This window comes from Microtus pennsylvanicus, chromosome 20 (assembly GCF_037038515.1).
Source record: "Microtus pennsylvanicus isolate mMicPen1 chromosome 20, mMicPen1.hap1, whole genome shotgun sequence".
Taxonomy (NCBI): Eukaryota; Metazoa; Chordata; class Mammalia; order Rodentia; family Cricetidae; genus Microtus; species Microtus pennsylvanicus.
Window position 1 is genome coordinate 4,233,983 of NC_134598.1, and position 24,569 is coordinate 4,258,551.

Sequence of the window (24,569 nt, forward strand, 5' to 3'; positions counted from 1 at the left end):
ACCAGTGTAGGCTATGTTTATATATATATATATCACATACATGTGTGTAAAGACCAGTCTAGGTTACGATGTCTATACACATTATACATACACACACACATGTGTGTAATGACCAGTCTAGGCTATGTTTATATACACATTACACACACACGTGTGTGTATAGTGACCAGTCTAGGTTATGATGTATATTCACTGTCTCATATGCTTATTGCTTCTGTGTGTTGGGGCATTCAAATTATTTTCTAATTAATGATATTTAAACATTTAATATTAAATATTTGTGGTAGTTTGGAAGAAAATGGCCCCCATAGGTGTGGCACTATTAGGAACCTCCAGCTTGCCCCCACATGATCCAGAAAGCCCCGTTCTAGTCTCTGTCTCTGTCTCTCTCTCCAAAACTTACCCACTCTGAGTCTCTGGACAAAGGGAAGGCATAAAAGGCCCAGTTCCCAAACCCAATTCTCAGCAGCAGCTGCCTCCCATGAAGTTCTCAGTTGCCCAATTCCCTGCTTAACTGTTCAATCTTTACCTTACTCAGGCACAAACCCAGCTTGTGTTGGACCGTAATCATCCCTTGCCAACAACCCATAAAATCTCCCTAGGAGCAATGCCTCTGGCTCCAATCTCTGGGACCAGAGAACACATGGGGAGTTGCTCCAATAAACCTGTTGTTATATATACTTCTTCAATTTAGCTTGATCTGTCTTTCTGCATCATTGGCTTAGAAACTTATTAGGGGAGGCAGAAAACCTATTAATTTACTTTTTTGGGTTTTTTTTTTCATGACAGGGTTTCTCTGTATAACAGTCCTAACTGTCCTGGAACTAGTTCTTATAGACAAGCCTGGCTGGCCTTGAACTCACAGAAATCCACCTGCCTCTGCTTCCCAAGTGCTGGGATTAATGGCATGTGCCACCACCACTTGGCTTAATTTACTTTTTAAAAATTTATCATTTTCTGTTTGTTGTTTTGCCTTGACTGGGTTCATTCAGAATCCCCATCTTGAATTCCTGGAATTTATTCTGGGACTCCAGTGTAGTCTTGTGTTGTGGTTCCCAAATTATATATGTATTTAAATTCTACTTACTGAATTCGTGAGGTGTAAGATTTTTTTTGGGTTTCGTTTCAGGATTTCTATCTCTTTGTTGAGTTTTATCATTTATGCCATGAAAGGCTGTGTTTTCTGAATTCTTTGTCTTCTCTTGTTCTCACTTAATTCTAACATTATTTTGAGTTTGTTTTCAAGGCTGTAAATTTCCTTTTTTGGGGGGGTCTGCTAACCAGTGTTACTGTGAGAAAACCTATTTTCTTCATATTTTGTTGTTTCCTTTGTTGATATTTCTACAGCTGTTGCAATATTTACATTTCCAAATTTTATAGGTTACTTATTCACTTCAGAGAGGCCTAACGCCTGTTGTTGGATATTGTTACCCTGGATTCTAGATGGACTCAGTATCCTGACTACTGTGTACACCATCCAGCATCCTTGTCAGAGATGTCCATGATGGCATCGTTGGTCCAGGATGCAGGTGTCTATGCCTACACTGGTATGACAGTTTCGCTGGAGGCGGGCACTACGTAGGCATATGCAGGCACTGTGCCTGAAGCTGTCTGCCTGACCTTTTGGTAGGTTGGGCTGCCACCTGGTTACTGGGCATGGTTCTCGCAGGGGCTGGGAAGCAGAACTGTGCCTGGTTGTCTATAGACCAGTGTGGCATATGTGTGTGTCCTGTAGGCTGCGTGTGAAGCGGACTAATGAGGACGTCAGGCTGCTGCCTTGCTGTCTACTGGTCCTCGGCTCTGAGCAGCCAGGGGTATGGTGCTGCAGCCAGTGGGGTGAACACGGTAGACAGTAGCAGAGACGCAGAAAGGGAGCTACTGTGTGGTCAGCGGGCGTTAGAGAAAACACTCTAGCAGGAGGGTCCAGTTCAAAACTGGAGCTGGTCCTCATGACTATGTCACAACTACTATTCTGTGCTAGTACAGCTTTATGAATTCTGGGAAATTCTCCCTACCATGTGGGAGGCTGTAAGGACCATGCTTCTCTCCCAGGCAGTCATCTGCAGGACCAATGCTACTCACATCAACTTCCCTTCTCTCATGAGAATTCCATCTCGGCTTTGAACCCATTGCCAGGGGAGATAGGATGTGTGTTGGCTAGTTTTTATCAACTTGACCCAGGCTAGAGTAATTGTGGAAGAGGGAACCGCAGTTGAGAAAACACCTCCACTGGCCTGGCCTGTGGGAAAGCTCGTGCTGCATTGCCTTAAGCAGTAACTGATGGAAGAGAGGCCTGTCCAGGTGGGTGTACACCCCGAGGCAGGTGCAGCAAGCCAGTGAACAGCACTCTGCCAGGACCGCTGGTGTTTCATCACAGAAAGATACCACTAAGACAGAGCTGGAGAGGCAGTGAGCCTCCCTTGCCCTCTGTTACGCTATCTCGGCTTTAGTCTTAAAAATCTATAGAGTTCCTGCCACTCCCCTGAGGAGTAAGTACTTCAGTAAACTTCCTTGGTCATTCCAGTTAGATGGATTAGGGCTGGCTATTCTTTATCATGGTTTCCTCTCTTTGGGGGAGGGGGGGAGGGATAACTGACAGGTAACCCTACTTTCCTATTTTATCATCTTTCTCATATTATGAAAATTTTGAGGATCAAAATGGAGTACACTTGTCATGCTTAAATAAGTATATGCATGTGTGCTTGATTGAAGAAGAGAAAGCAGAACTCTGCTCAAAAACCCTGCCAGACCTATAACCTTGACAAAGGCCACTGCACTCTTACACGGAAATTACTTCTGCAAGGACGTCGCTCCAGCATGGACATCTGCCTAGCAACTGTCTGTCCTCCAGCCTTGGATGGATGCCAGTCTTGTCGTTTATTAGTCCTTCTAGTCAAGGACTACTCTTTCAAAATAGTGCAGTCCTCCTCCAGCTTTAGAGTGCTTCTGTGTCTCCACTTCTTCAAACTGCCCCCAGTCTATTCCCAAGCAATGTCCCTGCCATTCCCAAATGAACACCTTCGTTCTCTGAAGAACGTCTCTGATTGTCATTTAGGCTGACAATCTAGAAACATGAAATACTTTTTGCATGGTGGCAAAATTCTCTAGGGCTATCATTATGTGAATCGCCCTTCAACTGCAACAAGGGCTGCCCATCCTTGAGAAAAATCACAGCTCCGGGAGGAGCATCTTTCGCAGAGTATGTAAGCTAACGGAATCGGCACTGCTAAGCCAACGCCCACTTCTAACCGCTGAATTGATGGAAAGCCTACATGCGGGTATAAGAACACTTCAATCTTTTTGCATAGTTATTAACTAACATTCATACGAAGTAGCTCTAGTGCTCAACAGCACAGCAGGGCAACTATAGTTCATAATTAGTTACACATATGTATACCAAATTATTATACTGCATCCTATAAATATGTAAAGTCATTATATTGATAAAGAAAACAATTAAATGAATTTAATTTTTAAAAAATACTGATTTCCTTATATTTATCACTTTTGTTATCAAATATATCCAGTTCAGATATAAAGGGAGAACTGTACAAATTTCAAAGGGCAAAGTGTGCCTCATTAAAGAACTGATAAGATAATACATGCTTTTATCATTAAGATAATAATGCTTGTAAAATTAAATATATATATATATATTCATAAAAAATGGAGTACCATTCAGAATGGAAAGGAATCTTGGCAAATGAAACAGCATGTATGTACCTTGAGGACCTTGTGTTATATGTAATGAACCAGTCACGAAAATGTAAATATTGCCTTATTCTACACATACAAGGTTGTGGAGTAGTCAAATCCACAGGAATGGAAAGTAGGGTGGTGGATTCCAGGTGCTGCGGGAAGGAGGACTTGGGGACTGTTGTCTAAGGAGTAGAAAGTCCCATCACTTGTGTGAAGTTCTGGAGAGTCATTTCTTGACAACAGAAATAGCCTCTATTGAAATATCCACACTTAAAAATGGTTAAGATAGCAAAATTTATGACTTTTGTTTAAACTAAAAGTTCAAAACAGGCAGTGTTGATGATGGGGTGAAAAAATGGCTATGTTCCTCCCTTTATCCCTGGGACTTCTGCCATGTGCCTGGACCACAATCCTTACTCCCCCACAGTGTCACTTGTCCTTGTCCCCTGCTGTATTACCAGCACCCTGAGAAAACAGTGGCATCTAACCTGTTCAAGAAGGCCTTTCATAGCCTGGCAGGGGTGCCACAGCCTTTAATCCCAACACTCGGGAGGCAGAAACAGGCGAATCTGTGAATTCGAGCCAGGCTGGTCTACAGAGCTAGTTCCAGGACAGGCACCAAAGCTACAGAGAAACCCTGTCTCAAAAAACCAAAACAAAACAAAAAAAGAAAACAAAGAAAGCCTTTCACAGATGCTGGCATAGCCAATGCTCAATAAGCATTTGCTATATGAATAAGCAGGGCATGATATTAAAGTATAGTATCCAATAAAGAGTAAAGCCAATCATGGTACGATGACATCTGTGGACAGCACACTCTTCCTCTACTCGAGGACCCCACGGACTTGCTAATAACAGGACTTGCGCGGTTTTGTATGAACATCACTATGACATGCTCTTTTGGTTGCACGGGAACCAAAGACGATAGACAAAGGAGAGAGCTAGAAGCCATTTTGATGAGGGTGACATGAAGCTCACATTTCAGACAACTGCCTTCCTATGTGACTCACTTTACCGTGAAACAGAGGGATAAAAACGTGAGAGCCAATTATTTGCACAGGGCAGAATGGATAGAAGCTGGATTATCTGTTGACTTTTCATCTTTATGATTTATAATAAAAGGCATTCCTGGTTCTGGCAGTGAAAGGGTTAAACAGTTTATGTCTTTTAACCTTTTTCTAAATCTGTCTCTAAACAAATCACATTTCACCTCCTTATTACAGCAGCAACGTTCAGGGTTTCTCAAATCATGACTTTTGGCTACAATCAAATGGAACTAGTTCTAAAAGGTCTCAAAAAGCCTTGCATAACCCTCGAAATAGAAAAACTCAAAGGTCAAAGCCTTTTTGATTTTGGCTGGGAAACTGCTCTATACCTCAAGTTCATTTACTTGTTTACAAATGCATTAGACTACTCACATAGCCCACGCTGCCACCCAGGACTATTTATCTCTAGGACATGCAGAATGTTTCGGGAATGGGGCACAAGGATTCCTGGGCGACATCTTTTTCGTTGACTAATCCATTTTCTTCTTCGCTTCTCATTCACTCTCCTCTTGGTCCACTGTGCTAAAGCTTCAGAGAGCTGGGACACAGCTGAGATCACTGTCCAGCACAGATCTACTCACTGTCTCTGCTGCTAGACACAGACAGTATCTGAAGCAGAGACTCAGATGGTGGATCGGGCAAACTCATCCACACTATTTACCTCTGCTTTTTCAATTCTGATCGTTAGAGACGAATGACAGAGCCCTCTATGGAGTCAGTGCTGGGAAGGCAAGACAAGAGGCACATAGAACCCAGCACTCTGGGTCTTTAAATGGTTAACCATTATTGATTACATTATTTATTGACTAATCTATCAGTTGCCAAGTTGAAAGTGTCATCTTTGGTTTTAATGAATAATTTATTTTGTTTCTGGGCTTTCTGCCCTTTTATAACTATCTGTTTTGCAAGCTTTAGAACCACTGGGCTCTATTAGCAGGTCCTTCTTCATTCCATATTTTCCTGGCTATTCACCACTGATGCGTATGAATGTCCTGGCTTCTCCGTTTCTGACACATCTACTTAATCAATATGAATCTAATATGCCTAGAATCAATCTTCCGGCGGCAAATGGATCATCAGGAGATTCGTGGCCAAGCGTTAGTCCATGAGACTATTTCCTTTGTTTTCTCTGGCTATTCCCATATGAAAATATAGTTTACAGATCTTAAATCTTTCATATCATCTTCACCATAGCCGAACACTTAAAATACAACATCCAGTTAAAAGCACTATACCTGAGCAATTGTTTCTGGGTCCAGTGGCTTATGGTCATTGAAGCCTGTGTATTGTCCTGATGATGTCGACCTCCTGATAGGAGGGCTATCAATCTTCTTGAGGGAGTCATGGCGGCTGATGTTGGTCAGGCTGCCATGGCCCGGCCGTCGCCGTCGCTCAGGGCTGTCATTATTGAGGCCACGATTTTGCAACAGGCCCCTGGGGTGACTGGCTAGGTTTGGGGACCCCAGATCAATTGAGGAGTTGGAAAGAGCATGTGGGGGATGGAGGGGACAATGGCCATCACTAGTCCTGCCAGGACGTCTTCCTGGAGGGGGTGGCTCTCCTCTTTTTCTTTGCCTAGACATTTGCCGAAGGAGAAAAGAAAAGAGAAAAATCTTATAACACTGGGTAATACTTCAAGGTTGAGTGTATGATTGTTCCTCATAGCCCCTGAAGAAGGGGGTTTAGGAGCTGTTGACCAAATGTCACTTACCTGGCTAAATAGCTGTCAGAATGGCGGTCAGTTGGAGAGTTCATGTCCTTGGATGAAGACTTGTCTTCAGTGACTGGCCCGCTGCTGGCTTCACTGTCAGCTTTTTGGCTCAGAGTGTCTGAAAATGTATCATCCCTGAAACAACGGGAAGCAAGTGAGAAAGCCTTCGGCCTGATGAGTAGGTACAGGAATAAGGGATGGCATTTATGTAAGCCTTTTATTAACTTCCCTTGTTTTGTAGGTTTGTTGTGTGTGTGTATGTGGGGAGGGGGGGAGGAATATGCATGTGAGTGCAGATGCTCCAGAAGCTAAAAGAGGGCACCCTACCCCCAGAGCTGAGGTATGGGTGTTTGTGAGCCACCAAACCTGGGTGCTGGGAACTAAACTCAAGTCTTCTGCAAGAGCAGCAAGAGCGATGTGGGCTCTTAAACTTGAGCCCACAAAGTAGGTTTTCCCCCTAAATATAATTATGGTGCAAGGAAATTTCAGGCATATAAAAGAGTACATAATAATCATCTATAACATACTATACCAGTCAGGTGTGGTGGCTCACGCCTTTAATCCCAGTACTTGGGAGGCAGAGGCAGGTGGATCTCTGTAAGTTCAAGGCCAACCTGGTCTATGACGCTAGTTCCAGGACAGTCAGAACTCATAGTAATGAAAACAGCAAAACCCCCCACTACACCAAGAGGCAACTGTGGTTAGGGTCATAGGAAATAGCCTTCAATACTTTGCTCCTGTGTCTAGTGTGCCGTGTGTGTGTGTGTGTGTGTGTGTGTGTGTGTGTGTGTGTGTGCGCGCGCGCGCGCCTGTGTGTGTGACTGCCCAGGTAGCCAGTTGTCTCTGTTATTTACTGCACATTTTAAAAGCTGCTTGATGGCACTTCCTGCCTACTCAAGTAATATTATCTCCCTTCTCAGGCCTTTGATGGGGTTAAAGACTAGATAGTCATAGTTACTTGCCTCTTATGACTTAGCCAAGTCATTTCTAATACAAGACTTAGACTCCTTAAGATAAAATAATTATTAAAACATTTAACATATGTTTCTTGCTTAATATTGTTTATGCTAGTAATAATTTTATTTTTTATATTTAGTATCTGTTCTAACTGTATATAGTTTTATATTTCGGTTTGGAATGCTCTTATTTAGACAAACGGGGCCGGGAGGTGCTGGGGAACCTCCTTCAGCCAATGGCCTTTGAGAGGCTGGACCAGGTTTTGCGCTCTCTCTCTCTCTCTCTCTCTCTCTCTCTCTCTCTCTCTCTCTCTCTCTCTCTCTCTCTCTCTCTTTCTCTCTCATCTGTCTGTCTCCTATCTCACCTGGATTCTGGATTTGGTTCCTGTTCTCCGTTCATGCAGAGGACTGTGATCTATGAGTCCCCCCAAACAAAGATCCCCCTTATTATACTCAATTCTGAGCTAGTGTGTGATTACTTTATTCACATTCTCCTTCATGTGTGTGAGTGTGCAAAAATACAGTATGTACACTATGGATAATGGACTTCTCTGTTTAGCAATTTAGATACACATGTTTAATCAATTGCCATATACACACTTTCTTGTTTCTAAAGCTGTGTACGTCACTAAGCATGTCTACTCACTTTATAGAGTGTATTTCTCTTTTTCCTGAACAGTTACTTGGAATTGGTAATCAACAGTGAAGCAGCACACTCAGGAAACAGGGCTCCACTCATCCACTGTTTGTAAGCTGTTTCCTCACTTACGCCACCTCCTCCACACGTCTTTAAACAGGAGGAAGTTTTAGAGCTTTCTCATGGTTGAAACTGAGCATCGACAAAAGCCTCGAGGACTGAGAAGATTCCCTTCAACTGTAAGCCTGCAGCCTCCCTTTTGGGTTCGGGCAGGATGGGAGGTGGTGGTGGAAACAGCCAGATAGCAAGAGAAGCATCACCGCGGCAATGCTAATGTCAAAAGTCACTTTCTGCAGAGGCTAGCCTTCTGAGACACCATCAAAAGATGTCTCCCACCAGCTCTTGCTTCAGTTTGGTAAATGAACAGTTGCTGGTTCTAAGCCATCAGCAGCTAGCACGCAGTATAATCCCAAGGTCTAGGATTACAACATCACTCCCATGCCTGGCTTGTGGGTGTGTGCTGGAGATGGGATCCACGGCTTTGTGCATGCTAGGCAAAGCAGTCTAACAGCTGACTGGCTCTATCTTGGTTTCTTTGAGTACATTTCCTAAAGCTTTGCCAATTTGAGAGTAGATTTTCAAGGACAAAAGAGAAATCTACCAAATAAGCTATAAGCAGTAATTATTTAATCATTTAGCATTAAAGTTACCAGGAAGGTGAAAAACTGCCCAGTGTAGTTTATTATTATTATTATCATTATTATCATCATCATCATCATCATCATCATCATCATCATCATCATCATTATTATATTGCTCAAGTCAACTTAAGAATAATATCCGGGAGCTAGTGGGCTGTAGCTCAGCAACTGAACACTTGCTTAGTATATGCAAGACCCTGGACTGAATTCCTAGCTTTTTCCCTTCCGGCAAAAACCTTTACTCTGACCACTGAAAAGTGAGACTACTCACATGTCCTGCACCACGATGTACTGATGAGGGACGAGACCATCAATGCCATTGTGTCTGCCTTCCCACCAGTCCTCAGAGGCGCGGTGATAGAGCAGGAGGGACGCACCCTTCTTGAAGGACAGCTCTCTAGCAGACCGCCCCACATAGTCAAACTTGGCGATTGCTTCGATTGGCTCACACTCTACAGAAAAACGACAGAAAATGCAGAGGGACGGGGAAGTCAGGAAGGCAAGTCGCGGTCTCTGAATGGGCAACACGAGGCTTTACAAACAGGCTGAATGGGGCAACCATCAAGCGAGAGGCAATAAGAGGCAACAGGCGAGAGAGAGAGAGAGAGACAGAGACAGAGACAGAGACAGAGACAGAGAGACGGAGACAGAGAGGGAGAGAGAGAGACAGAGAGAGAGAGAGACAGAGAGAGAGAGAGAAAGAGAGAGACAGAGAGACAGAGACAGAGAGAGAGACAGAGAGGGAGAGACAGAGACCTCTAGCTGTCATCTGTTTCAGTTTTCCAGGCAAAGAAAAATTATACACTAGATCTTAATTCCCTCAACTCCTTATTTGAGATACAATGACAGTATAATAAAAAGATTCTGACTTTGCACGATGATATATAAGCCTCTCCTTGGTTGTAAGATTCTCCGCAGTTGTTCTAACCTTCCTTTGACATTGATGGAGCATCTCTGCAACATGTTAGTTGCATTTACAACAGCAGAAAACACGATTCCGGCAAGCAGGCTTTATTAGTTTTTTTTTTTTAAAGATACACAAAATCAACATGATAAATGCTATTTAAATAAACTTATTCTCCTCATGAACTCTTTTTTGGGGGGAGATATGAAATCTCAAAATCAACATTAAAGCTCAGAAAAACTTTCTTTCGCTCCATAAAAATTTTAGATTTAATTATGAAACATTCATACGGTAAATGACCTACTCGAAGTGATAGATCAGATCCAAAAACTGTTTTCTGGGGATCAAGAGATATTGGTGGGAGAGACTATGATAAATTTAAAAAGTCAGAGCTCAAGAGAGTGCAGGTTGTACAGTACCATTCATGCAAATGACATAATGGCAGAGATGCAGTCGACTAGTGGCTGCCATGGCTGCGGTAGGTGAGGTGATGGAGGAAGTGGTTGTGGCTATAAAGGGGAGCACACGTTTCCTGTTAATGTAAGCCTTCTTTATGTTGCCTGTGATTGTGGTCACATAAATCTACACATGTGATAAACGACAGCACTAACTGGACCCCCACACAGGTGCAATACGAATATGGTCAATGACCTATGTTGACATCAGCTTTCTGGCTGTGGTATTTTATCACAGGTATGCATACAGGATATTACCAGTGAGGGGAAACTGAGAGACGCATATACATATCTCTCTGTGTTCTTTCTTACCACTGCAAACAAATCTGAAGTCTTGGTGGGGGGGAGGGGGGAACCATTACACTTTGGGCTTAGGACTAGAATACAGCTCTGACTTGTGATTAAATATTAAGAGGAAAGGAGGACAAACCCCACTAACTTAAACCCCTATAAAGGGTGCTTTGTGATCTGTCCTACTTCAGAAATGTCCTCCATACACAGCCTTTCTCCTCCTTTCCCATCAGCCCCTCATTCTTGTCCATGCTGTCCAACAGACGGGAGTGGCTGTCTAATGAAATATAATATAAAATAATAATTATATATAATATAATATAAAAGAATTAGTGGAAATGATATAAGGAGTGTATGCTTATAGAATACAAGCTTACAGGATCATCTGTGTAATGAATGCAAGGAGTGTATGTTTACAAAACATAAGCTTATAGGAGCATCTGTGTAAGGAGTGATGCCTCATTTGCTAAAACCTGGGCATGCGTTAGTTTCAAAATATTCTAGAATATGTAGGCAATGTGGTGGAGGAAAGCCTTCCATCTCTCAACAGTCCAGGAAATAGCTTTCTATTTATTGTGATAACGAATCTACTCATTTGAAAGAGCTCATTCATCCCTGTGTTCGCTGCAACGTCAGTTATACAATGTGAGAAATCTTGGGATAAAGCCAGGCTTCTCTCTCACTTGACAAATTCAAAATTCTCTGGGACATATAAGGCAGAAGCAAGGACACCAATGAACATCGAAAACCTTCATGTCAAGGGCTTGGGTCAACTACAGCAAATCATCTCAAGATCATGTTTGAGGTGAATATTATATCACAATACTCATAACACTAGGCCTTGCGTGGAAAAAGGTGTAAGAGCATTCAGAACAACAATATAAGTCTTTTTAGTAACTGGGTAAAACCTTTATATCAGATGTTCCTGCCTAGGGTTGATTGTGAAATGTTCCCATGGCCCATAGTTTTAATGGTTGGTCCATAGTTGGGTGTCACTGTTTTGGGACACTGTTCTTTCTTTAATGGAAGAAGTTTCTGGATATGGTGCCTGCCTGGCAGATGTTGGCAGGGCAGGGCTAGGAAGATAGAGGTAGGTGAAATTGTAGTCAAATTCTCTGCTCCCTGAATACCGGGGTAACCAGATGCCTGTCACTCATGCCGCCCTGAATACCGGGGTAACCAGAGATGCCTGTCACTCACGCTGCCGCCCTGTCTTCCCCACCACGATGGACCACATCTCCTGAACTGTGAGCTAAAACAAACTTCTCCTTCCTCAAGTTGTAGAGAAAAGTAAACAGCTTATCACCTCAAGCCACACGTTATTAAACCTACACAACTGGGAGCACTGTTAAATATTTAATAATGGAGAGGAGAGGACTTCCCATTTAAACGGAATGGCCCTTTGCTCCGAATTTCCAGAGAAAGCATCAATCCTAGTTGATCTGGGATGATGAGATACGGAAATCCACACTCCAGTTTTCCCCAGAGGATGGAAACAAATCTGCTCACGGAGTGAAGACATGCTAATTTATTAAAAGTAACTTCACCACACAGGATTTGCCAACTCTTGTGTCAACATATTCTTATATTTATATTTTTAATTAGAAAATGAAAAGCTATCATTGGAGGACGGGACATATAATCTATGCACAGTGTGTCAAGGAGAAAGGAAACGGGACTCAGTTTGTCTCTTCTGAGCATGCAGTGTTACGATGTTAATGCTGGTCAAAGGCTACTGAGAACAAAATATACATTGCATACACAAATAATTTCAGAATCACGACTCTGTGATCGTCACATCTTTTTATCATGACTTTTTCACATAACAGGATTATCAGCTTCACTAAATTTACTGAACCGTGGGGCAGGTTGTGCAAGAATGACCGCAAGTGTCAGAAGACCATTTTATTGGTGACCCTAGTGTATCAACAAGTAATTTTCAGCAATTTCATTATTTTGACTCTTTGTCCTCTCTTGGGAGCCATTTCACAGTCAAGTGCCAATCAATATGCTATTTACAGTCATCTTAGTCTGGGCATTGCATGGCAATCAATCCCAGGGCACGGGGCGCCATGGCGCTTTCATACAGAGAGTCTTCTGGTCCTTGAGGGTCCTGTGGAGACTTCTCAGAATGCTGCTACTGCTGACATCAATACCAATAACAGCAAGGGTGTAACATGATTACTTAGTGCTTCTGCAAGGCTCTGCTAACCGGGCAAAGGGGAAGCGGACTCAGCGGAGTGGCTGCCTGGACGGTCTGGTGCTACCGAGTCCAATGTTCGTGTTGGAAGTTTAGTGTGATGTATAATGTTGCACCTTCTCTTGGGAACTTCATTATCCCTAATACGGGTCCTTCTAGATTTGTCATCTATCGCCCTTGCGGAGATGAGCTTTGTTCTGTGATAGCCTGTCTTGAAAACAGAACTTGGTCTCTGTAGTGATACCGTGATAGAGAAAAGAAAACACACTGTTTGGTGGTCAAAAAGGCCATTCATTGAGCTACGATTCCAGTTAATTCAGCTACGGAACTTGGAAGGGTGTGGCTGTGGGTAAGAACATGTTCTCTGAAAGCAATGCTTTTCTTTCCTGCAAAAGTGGTGGCCGTGATCAAAATGAGATCTACACTGTTGTGTGTGCAACAAAGACTCTCTCTTGTAGTCAAGGGGCAGAAATCTGACAGGTGGCGTGAAGTGGAACTGGTAGGTGGAGAGAGAGGAGGAGGGGCTTTGCCTAAGCTTTTCCTCCACAATAGAAAGCAAAGGAACATTCAGAGGTCAGCAGAGAAAAAAAAGGAATGAACAGAGAGAGAAACAGACAAACCTAGCAAGGAAAAGGATGGTATCAGAGGTAGGGGCTCAGAAATGTTCAGAAACATCTTAGAAATATGAGCTCTCACTAGAAAGAATGACCTTTAAGCCCAGAAAATGCCATTTCATCCCACTTTCAAAAGGAGCAAAGGTTTATGGCTCACTCCATGAGACGGACTCGAGTCTGACACTGCTCCAGTGGCCAAGGAGCCTGAAACTGGACAAGGGAAATGGACCTAAGGGCTAACCAAACACTACTGCTCTCCTGAAGGAATGGAGGAGTAAAATCGCTCATAATGGCATTCTGCTGCACCCACAGATCAGGGCCGTGCTCGGCCATCCTCAGAGAAGCTTCCTCCTGCAGGGGATGAGAACAGAAACAGAGACCCAGAGATACTGCCAGACGAAATCTGAGAAACCTTGGGGCACTCGTCCCTAAATGTGACATCTCCATCAAATCCCTCTCCTCAGCACTTGTAAAGCCTTCAGAAGCGGAAGTGGAAAGGGTGTAAGAGCCAGGGGGGATGGAAGGCACTAGGAAATCAGCGTCTTCTGGACACATCAGGACTGGTACACACAGGAACTCACAGAGACTGTGGCAGCACGCACAGGTCCAGGTCAGATGAGAGGGGAAGTGGGCACAAGCCCCATTCCTCACCCAGAACCTACCTCCAATTGACAATTACAAGGGAAGAATTAGTTTTCCCCAAGAGTCTCACTGGGCATACAAACCACACTTAAGGGCAGGATTCATGCCTTACAGTAGATAGCAAACACAAAATAAAACTCAGTGGATTTTTGGAGGTTCCTTTTGTTTCCTATTGCTTTGTTTGGGCATTTTCACCTTGCTGGTTTTTTGTTTATATGCTATGGTTTCCAATTTTACGTTTTTATGGGTTTTGTGTATGTGTTTCTCACGCTTTGACTTTTTTTGTTTTATTTTGTCTTCTAATGAGACACACAAAGGCATAGAGTGGGAAGGTGAGGATGGGGGAGGAGAGCGGGGAGGGGAAACCATGATCAGGTACACTGTATGAAAAAAATTCATTTTCAATAAAAAGCAGCACAATGAAAAAATTTTTTCTTTCTCAGCAGATAATCAACGCCGCACTAAAGGCCCTAGTTACTCTCCTGCTAAAACTCCAGCTTTTACAGTTACAGTCCTAAGCCATCAGTCAGGAGGGAGAATCAAAGGCCAGAATGAGATCCAGGGATGCGACTGGACATGTGAGTCATCATGTGTAGATCTCTGTTGGTCTTCAAGGAAGTCAAAACTGGGATCTGCTTGACATGGGCAGCCTGGGTGTCCTACCGCCCTACCAAAAGGTCTGTCCTCTTCATGTCCTAACGAACTTTAGGGTGACATCCTGGAACCCGACTGTCTTGCAACTCTTTCTGCAGGCCATTACCGTCTCCCTCACTGTACACCTCTGCCCCACCGTACTCAGGGAAGAACCGTCTCAAGGCTTTGGTACACACCATCTCTGAGACTCCCAAGTGTGCTGTGGTCCTTAGGCTGGTTTGGAAACTCATAACACCTGGGATGGGAAAACCTTCAAGCTAAAAATAGACGTCATATTATAGGCTGCTGTGACTCTGGGAGGAATAGATGAAGGATTCATTGGAGGAGGCTATCTTCATGAGGTTCTAAGACACACATCAAAAATCTACATGCACACTAGAAAACAAGACCTAATAAGTGAGCGCTAATGGAAGGTTCGGAAAATGTGTCAGAATTATCAGACATATAACGTGAAATAGTGGAAAAATCCTATATTTAGGAGTAAAGATCCAGGAGCTTAAACAGAAAAAAAAACCCACACACACACACAAAACAAAACAAAACCCCCAATGACCAAGCAGCAGATGTGTTAAGTACACCAGGTAGACTGCAAAGGAATAAAGACAGAAGTAAGAGTTCAGTGGGTTAAAGGAGAATTGCACAGCTAGAGAGGCTCTCAGAAAACTCACATTATGTATTCAAGGACACGGTGGTCATGCCGACAATCCCAGCTCTCCAAGGCAGACTGGGTCTATACCATACAGCAACACTTCGTTTCATTTCATTTTGCTTTGAGTTAGAGTTTCTCTGTGTAGTCTTGGCTGTCCTGGAACTCGCTCTGTAGACCAGGCTGGCCTTGAACTCACAGAGATCCATCTACCTCTGCCTGTCGAGTTCTGGGATTAATAATGGCTTGCACCATCACTGCCTGGCAAGACCCTGTCTCAACAACAACAACAACAACAACAACAACAACAACAACAGCAAAACAACAAGAAAAACCCCCAAAAACTGGTGGTTGAATATTTTTTTTCACATGAAGAAAAGTCATGGGCCCAACCTTCGCACCATAGAGAAAGTGTTAAAAATTAGGGTTAAGCACTCAACTGTAAAAGTCAGAAAAAGAAATGGTCTCTTAAAATAACATATCAGAGTTAATTTGGAGATACCAAACAATTGGAAATATGCTCATGGGCTGAGCTATAACGAGTGTAGAACTGCAATTCTCTCTGTGTCAACATCTGTAAAACAAGTACAGCTGTGGCTCACCTCTCTGCAGGGTTTTAGATATTAAACCCTTTTTAAGTGTTTGAAAAACAGAGCCTAAAATTTAAGTAGAATGGGAAAGGATCAAGAGCGGTAAAAAGGACAAAGCCTGAGATCTTGCTCTGCTTTCTGCTCCGGTTAATGAAAAGGTCTCACGTGAAGACAGTGGTTGAGGTAGGCCAGTGGGAAGGACGGAACCCAGGCGGAGCCTTCACACATAGAAGGCACCTGGTTTATAATGCCGTGAAAGGCCAGCTGGCATGGGGACAGGTGTGACAGCTATGTCTCCACGGGCAGGAAAAGTAAATGACCCCTACCTCGTAGCATAACCTCCATAAGAATAAGCACTATATGAAAAACCAATTTTTGAAGGAATTAAAAAAGAATACAAGACCATAGCGGACGTAGCAAATGGCTAACACCATTATCACCAAGGATGGGAAAATCAAAACCACAGTGAGTTACTCCCGATGCAGTGAGGAGGGCTCCCTGCTAAAGACAACAATGTCAAGGGTTGGAGAGGGGCGAACTCTCTGCATTCATCCCGTAGGTGGGTCTACACAGATGGTACGGATGCTACGGAACACGGAGTGGGGAGCAGGTCCTAAAACATTAGAGTGATTATACAACCTAGAATTCAGATGCTCATCCGAAAGAACTGAAACTAGAATCCCAAAGAGGTCCCTGCAGTACCAGTCACCAGAGGGAAGACGTGGAGACAGTTCCCAGAAGAAGACGGATGGATAAAGAGAGTGTGAAATAGACACGCAGAGGATGCTGGGCAAGCTTTTTGAAGAAGAAAGTACTCTAACATGTGGCAACATGGGAGGACCTGAAGTAAGCTACTCTACTGCATGGCTCCATTTATACTAAGAGCCTAAAAGGGTCACATTCATAGAGTCAAAGGTATGGAGGTTGCCGAGGGCTGGGGGAGGTGACACAGGGAGTCACCCTTCAGTAGGAACACAGTTTCCGTCAGGCAAGGTGGACATGCCCTAGAGATCTGGTGTGCAGTGCCGGTCTATGGTCACAAGAACACTATGGTGTATTTAAACTCCATGAGGAGGGAGTCTGTTACTATGAAAGGCAAGGACGGATACGGGAGGACTGTCTTCATTCGCTCAGGGGTTAGAAGGATTTCTTAACGTTGACCCAGCATGAAAAACAAACAAAACACAGAAAACTGATAAAACCCTCCTGCCTTCAAACAAGCACACAAAAAGATACACTTCGGAGCAGAGAAGACATGTGGAAGGCGCAGAACCAGTTCTGATATACAATCCGAGCAAAAAAAGAATACCAAGCTGAATCGCACTAAATCAACTAAGAGAAGCCTGGAAACTCGACTGTTCCGACAAAAAACCAAAAGCAACCCACAGTAGCCCCAGCGGGGGACTTACCGTCTTCACTGGTGTGGGGCTCGGTGCCGGCGTCCTGGTCCACTTCCTCCAGTGTACCATGCTCACTGTATGGGCTGTCGCTGTTGGGTAAAAATGCATATGAAACCAGAGTGAGTAATTAAGTAAATGAGTAACTAAGACAGCAAGGAAAACACAAGACTCCTAGTGCAGAAACACGCCCGGATAATCCGACCACAGAATGCCAGAGCCTCCATTAATTATCACCTGGCTCTGTGGGTGCGCATGCGGACACGTATGTATATGACAGGTATTGTAACAGTCAGCATCGACGTTGGGGAGCTCTAGAATAACCTAAGCGACCGGACTTGGGGCGAGCCTCTGAGGGACTCTCTGGTTAGGTGAGGACAGGTGGGAAGACCCACCCTAAGAGTGGGGTCCTGGATGGCAGAAAAGGAGGATGGTAGTCCCTTTAAGGCTTCCTGAGTGATGATGTGTTCTGAGCAGCTGGCTCACACCTCTGCTGCCGTGATGGACGACACCCCAGAACTGTGCCTCTGCTGCTGTGATCGATGGACTGTACCCCGGAACTGTGCCTCTGCTGCCGTGATGGACTACACCCCGGAACTGTCCTCTGCTGCCGTGATGGACTGTACCCTGGAACTGAGCCTCTGCTGCCACGATCAACACCCCAGAATTGTGAGGCAGAACAAACCCTTTTACCCTCAAGTTGCTTTTGTCTGTATTTTACCACAGCAACAGGATAAGGAACTAAAACTTTTTTGTACGTATACATATGTGTATGCACATGTGTATGTACATGTGGGTTTGCATGTATTTGTGTGCATGTATGTGTGTGAGTATACATGTGTGTATGTGTGCATGTACAGATGCATGCATATGTATATACATGCATGTGTGTATATATGTGTGTGTGTGCACATGTGTATTTGTGCATGTGTAGGTGCATGTATGTGTGTGTGTAGGATGTATGTGTGTATGTGTATTGTATCTTTTACAATACTATTATGACAGAAGTTTACTTACAGAAAACCAAAAGTATTACAAATAATTTCTACTTAAATAAATACAGATTAGCTGATTTCAGGCAGAATATGTTTGCTTATTGCTCAACAGACTGGGAAGTTTTTGCAAGTTCATCATTTTACCTACATATAAATTGAGAGTCCTTCGGCATCTGTGAGGTGATTGTCGCATCTTTTCTGTTACCAGTTCACATGCAATTATTTCATTTCTGCATGAGAAGCACGACGTTTGCTATCCTGCTTTGCAACTTTAACATCGCTACCACTTTTTGCCTTCCGGTGTTTGCTAATAAAAGGTACTGGCCATGAATACCAGCCCAGTGTTACTCTAAAACCTCCTTTACAGAACTGGGGACAGGGGAAACTGCTGTATTCCTGATTTTGTGTTTAGAAAGAGTGGCGCTGGACTGGGGAGATGGTCTAGTGGGTAAAAGTGCTTGCCGCCTAAGCATGAGGACCTGGGTTTGAATCCCCAGCACCCACCAAGGCCGTGTGTTCCTGCAGCCCAGTGCCAGGAGGCCAGATGGGGCTGACCACCATCTTAGCTCCAGGTCAGAGAGACCTGTTTCAGGAGTGAGGTGGAGCGTGATAGAGTAAGACACCTGAGGTCCTTCTCACACACAAGTATAACACACACACAGGTTCCCATGGAAACACTGTGTAACACACACCTGTATAACATGCACACGGGTTCCCATGGAAACACTGTAAACAGAACGTTCTCTAGTCCATGTTACCGGCTACAAGGCCATTTCAAAGGCCTTTTTGGCAAAAGCAGCAGCAAGCACGCTCTGGATCCAGTCCGCACACACTGGGTATCCACACACCTTGTCTTTTTGACACAACAGAGAAGGCGGCAGCAGATGGTACTTACAACAGCTCTACACCTGGGGGAGTGCTGAGCACAGCTCCCACACTGGCCTCAAAGTATTAAGACTGAAAATGAAGCTATGTGTCTCGGCATGATTGGGTTCGTTCTCTTACTTCCCCAGAGGAAGACTTTAGTTGGCACCTGTCATACACATGCCCGTCAATATTGCTGAATTGAATTCCACATGTAACATTGCCGCTACGGCACAGAACATGCTTGGCTCCTAATTATGAAAGTAGTACTTCTGGAAATAGCAACACCCAATTTTCTTTTTTTCCTTTCTTTTTTTTTTTTTTTGGCAGGGTTTCTCTGTAGTTTTTGGAGCCTGTCCTGGAACTAGCTCTTGTAGACCAGGCTGGCCTCAAACTCACAGAGATCTACTTGCCTCTGCCTCCCAAGTGCTGGGATCAAAGGTGTGTGCCACCACCGCCCGGCTTTAATATTTTTAACACCCAGTGTTCTTAACCACCACACTGCATATGACTTAAGTGGGGGGAAAGAAGCATTTTCCGTTATTTTCTTATCTCTTAGGTACTTGTTCCACACCTCCGCAGTCTGGGTAAGGGAATGGGACTCAGGGGTCTCTTGAGAAGGGTGCAGAATAAAGAACGTAGGTGTGTCTCCTTCAGAGCTACCCTGGGAAGACTCGCGTGTTTTGGAACCAGATGCATCGCTGTTATGATTCCACTGAGTCCTCCAAAATTCATGCATTGGAATTGGAACCCCCAATTCCCACGTGGATATTCTCAAGTGGGTCCAAGTGGGGAAATTCAAGGGCGCCGAGGTCATGGAGGGGTCACAGAGTTCTGAGCATGCTCTGTTCTCGTCCTCATCATTTGATACTGTCTACCTTGTTAGAGAACAGGAAGGTCTCCCTATGAGACCTCCTAGCCTCTGTAACTGTGAGAAGTTCCTTCTTTCTAAATGACGCAGCCTGTGGTACTCTATCACAGTAACGTAGAATAGACCAAGATCCCTGGGCTGTTCCCAGTTACTATTAAATACTATCAATACTAAATATTAACCTTTGGGTGTATTCATTGACCTCTCATTTTGAAGAGTATTCATGGTAAATAAACCACTGATAAACAAGTGCCCTGACTAGCTGGCATAGCAGAGGGCCTGAAGGCTGGAGCCTTCTTTTGTTATTGATGATTTATAGAAAAATGACTGAAACACACATATCAATAATCAAATACCGAGCACAGACATTTTAAGATTTCCGCTCTTTAGAGTTACTCAATTGACTCCACTCTTATGTACTTGATTGGGAAGTGACACCATGTTAAAATTTTTTAGTCTCAAAACATATTACTATATACTTGTTCATAATGACCCATACTACTATAAGACTTACTTGTAAAAGCGAAAATGAAAATCAATAAGAATAAAAATGTATTTGATTGATGGAGCTCCCACGAAAAGAGATTAATCAAGATATTTGTCCTGTAATCAACCTATCTGATTAGGCTGGGGACACAGATTAGGCCATGCACACACAAGGTGTCTGATCCCTGGCACTGAGAAACCAAAACCCAGACCCAAATAAAACCCAAGAATGGAAGTGAAGTCTGTTAATTCAGTCAGTCATCATTTCTTGATTTAGTATAGTACTAAAAATTAATCTCTCCCTGTCTCTCTCTCTGCCTGTCTCTCTGTCTCTGTTTCTGTCTCTGTCTCTCTGGCATCAACATTCCTAGGCTTTGTCTCTGTGTCTCTCTCTTAGATTTCTCTATGCTGCCCTGCCTGTCCTGGAACTCTCTATGTAGACCAGGCTGGCCAGTGCACTGCTAAGCACACCCTTATATAAACAAACTCTTAAAAAAAAAAAAGCCCTTATTCTTTACAGAGGCCCAAATAGGTCAAAAATTATCTACAAAAGTCTGACAGTATGCTTCCATAATAAAGCCCCCATTGCCATGGATTTCACTGTTCTAACTTAAATGCTATTGTTGCTGTTTATTCTTTAAAAAAATTTAAAAGCATTGATAGCTTATGGGCAATTCATTTTATTTTATTTTATTTTGTGTATGTATATATGGTGTATGCATGTTTATGCTGGGGTAATGGCTCATGCGTGTGCACGTAGAAAGAAGCTAGAGCCGTGTGTGTGTGTGTGTGTGTGTGTGTGTGTATGTGTGGTGTATGCTGGTGTAGTGGCTCATGCGTGTGCACGTAGAAAGAAGCTAGAGCCTTGTGTGTGTGTGTGTGTGTGTGTATGTGTGGTGTATGCTGGTGTAGTGGCTCATGCGTGTGCACGTAGAAAGAAGCTAGAGCCGTGTGTGTGTGTGTGTGTGTGTGTGTGTGTGTATGTGTGGTGTATGCTGGTGTAGTGGCTCATGTGTGTGTGCAGAGAAGCTAGAGCCTGTGACCAATGTCTTCCTCTACTGTTTCCTCCCTTATGTTTTGAAACAGGGTCTCTTACTGAACCTGGAGTTTGCTGTCTAGAGAAGCTGGATAGCCAGTGAGCTCCCAGCACCCTCTGCTTTTGCGCCTCACTGCTGGAGTTACAGACACAATGCTGTACCTAACTTTAACGTAGGTGCTGAGGATCTGAACTCAGGTCGTGATTCAGCAGCCAGGCCATCAAACCCCTTTTTATCATCCAGTCGGTAGCGATGTGTCCCTGAGAGGGAGGACTCTGTCTGGGGACTCACCAGTAGTCGCCTCCAGCCATACACTTCTCATACACGGGGCCATCCAGCTCTTTAGCATCTGGGAAGATGGTCTCATGATGGATGATGATGGTCTTCACGATTTCATTCACGTGTGCCTGGCAGGATACTTGGTCCTGTATTTCCGGAACAGGCATCAGCGTTGGGCCGAAGCAGATGGCCAGATTGTAAGGGTCCATCATGTTCTCATCGCTGTACTGGGAAAGGCTGCAGACGGAAGCAAGAAGAACTTGTCAAAGGGGAGCTGGGGAAAGAGAGTGCTTAATAGGATACTTTGTATTTTGAATTTATTTTACTAAAAAAAGTGTGTTATGCATTTGTATGTGTGTGTGTGTGCATTTGCATGTATGTGTGTGTGTTTGTGTATGTGCACACATAACTGTGCAGGTGGCCTTGGAGGGCCTAAGGTCATGCCAGGTCCCCTGGAGCTGGAGTTACAGGTAGTTGTGTTGAGTCACCAGATGTGGGTGCTGGGATCTGAACTCACATCCTATGGAAGAGTAGGGCATAGTCTTCATGACCGAGCTGTTCCTCCAGCACCCTTACCTCATATTTTGAAAACATGGATTAAACAATCTATTTTTTTTAAGTCATTAGAGGAAAAATGATATCCATCCCACTTAATCGAACCCCAAACAGAGTAAAATGACTACGACCCACTAGGTAGGAAATGAGGGGAACAGACATCCTCTTTGTGTGGGGGAGAGGTGCTTTTCCTAAAGTCCTGAGTCTAAAACATCAGCTGTAACAGAGATAAGGGCCAAGAAGAGCGTTTCACCCGTAAATGTTAAGGTGGAGGTTCACAAATGCAGCTTTGGTGGCTCTGCGCTGTGCCATCCAATTTCCATAAAGCCATATGGTCATGGTGTCTTTACATCTGCCTCACCTCTCAGAGGTATCTTAGTTTTCAACTCCCCCCTTAGAAATCTTGTAAAAATTTTTTTTAAAAACTAGAATAAAAGCACAACCATCTTTTTCTTTTTTTAATTTTTTCGAGGAGGTAAGGAACACTGTGAGTTGATAGCCTTCTCTGTGTGTCTGTGTCCCTTATGCCACGAAAGATGCTGAAAGGAACAAGACAAAGGGCAAATCTTTAATTCTCTTATTGTTCCATCTAAGATAGGGAAGCTCTGGGGACATTGCTGGGTGTCTGAGACTAATGTCTAAACTCAGTATTACAGATATTTATGATATTTTTAATGAAATATTACAGCTATTTCACAAGCGACTCCCAGCCAGCCAGCTCTTTAATGTCTGGCCTCTAACACACAGGGAATTTGCAATTCTTTGGAGAGTTTGGAGGCATTATCTCTCAGTGTATAGAATGTCACCCACGAAAGGAACTATAAAATGCGGGTGAGCAGATGACAAGTGGAAGGAAAAAGGAGACTCAGCTGCCTTTGTGAGATGATGACAGACACAAAGAATCTAAGACACCATCCGACGTGACACTTCAGCCCTTAGTGGAGAGAAGATAGTGGAGAGAGAGAAAAACGCAAAGAATGATCCCCGTGGCTACCATATGCCCTCCCTTCTGCCATTTCTCAGATATACAATAAAAAAAAACCCCTTCACATTGCCACCAGGCAACTGAGTGACAGATCATCTTGAAACACAGGGTCGGGGGAAGAAGCGAGATTCAGAATAAAAACTGTCGAATTTTCAAAATTCACACCTGAGCTCAGTGGGAAGCGTCAGGCTTAATTTTTCTAGGTCTTTGTTTTAGTCCGGGCTTGAAGAATATAAACTTGAGTTAAAAACCTGTGATTTCCAAGTTTTGATTTTACAGAAAAAAAGAACAGTTGATCCCTGGGCTGAGGTGGGGGCCCTCATCTGTCCTTAGGGGCAAGTGCTGGCATCTGTGGGCAGAACCAACAAATAGTGCCAGCTGCCCAACTCAGGAGACATTTGCCATTCAATTGAGCTTCACCAAGAGTTGCATTCAGGCCTCTAGAACTTTCTTGGTTGGAACACTGCTTTCCTAGGACATTGTGGGTCATTAGTTTCATTCTGGAGTGTCAGAAAAACTCCCAGAACTGCACTGCTGGCCTCCTGAGGGTACACATCAGTCGAGGGAGGGGAAGCGTGCATTGTCAAGGCAATCCTGGGCTCTGACAGCTGCTTGGGTGACCAAGCTTAGTCAAGGGTAGCCATGGGCAGCATCTGTTACGGTAGACACAGTTCATATCCATTTTCAGGTAGCACTTCTCTCCATATGGCTTCCTACCATCCTTTAGGAATGTTTTTGGTACCCTAGGGTGAGCGGCAGAGCTTCGCTCCGTTCCCCCTGTATGTAATTCCCTAGTGTATACTCCGTGGCTCTTGTGGCCAATCTGAGTGGGTTTGATTTTCGAACTAGCTAGCAGGGTGGTCATGAGTCTCTGTGGCTTCTGTGAGTGCGAAACGCCATTGAATCACAGGTGAAAAAAAATCCTGATTTGAAGAAGGGAGACCCCGTACTAAGTTGAGAACACACCGCCCTCTGCTCACTTAGCAGTTGACTCTGGAATAAACTCTGTGACCTTCTAGCTGCTTAACTGCAACCTGGCAAAGCAAAAGGACGTTTTTGAGGGCTCTGAGGGAGGCAGGCCTACAGTGGAACCCGCTCAGCAAGCAACATCGCTGAAAACCAAGCTGCCCGATCAAGAGTCGAGTTTTGAAAACAATGTGGTGCTCTCTTCAGATTCCCGTTTCAACACAGTAGCGACTGCAAGACAAATATTTTCTTCTTGACAAGGACTCAATAGAGCAAATGCGTGAAAATTCTGCCTTTGGATTGATGTCTAAGCCATCTATAATCCCCCTCTATCCTGGCTACATTAATTCTTTTTTTTTTTGGCTAGGAGAAGGTTGTTCACATCATT

General features: G+C 43.9%; 1 protein-coding gene across 2 annotated transcripts in view; it reads right to left on the reverse strand.

Annotated features, from left to right (window-relative positions):
* Srgap1 (SLIT-ROBO Rho GTPase activating protein 1) overlaps positions 1 to 24,569 on the reverse strand; it is a 273,061-nt gene that overhangs the window by 5,919 nt on the left and 242,573 nt on the right. For both annotated transcript variants that reach the window (XM_075954130.1, XM_075954131.1), the window contains exons 17-21: positions 21,688 to 21,912; positions 17,156 to 17,235; positions 9,022 to 9,202; positions 6,457 to 6,591; positions 5,981 to 6,320 (exon numbers count right to left, since the gene is read on the reverse strand). In XM_075954130.1, the coding sequence (XP_075810245.1) occupies positions 5,981 to 6,320; positions 6,457 to 6,591; positions 9,022 to 9,202; positions 17,156 to 17,235; positions 21,688 to 21,912 (961 nt within the window). The remainder of the gene's footprint in view (positions 1 to 5,980; positions 6,321 to 6,456; positions 6,592 to 9,021; positions 9,203 to 17,155; positions 17,236 to 21,687; positions 21,913 to 24,569) is intronic.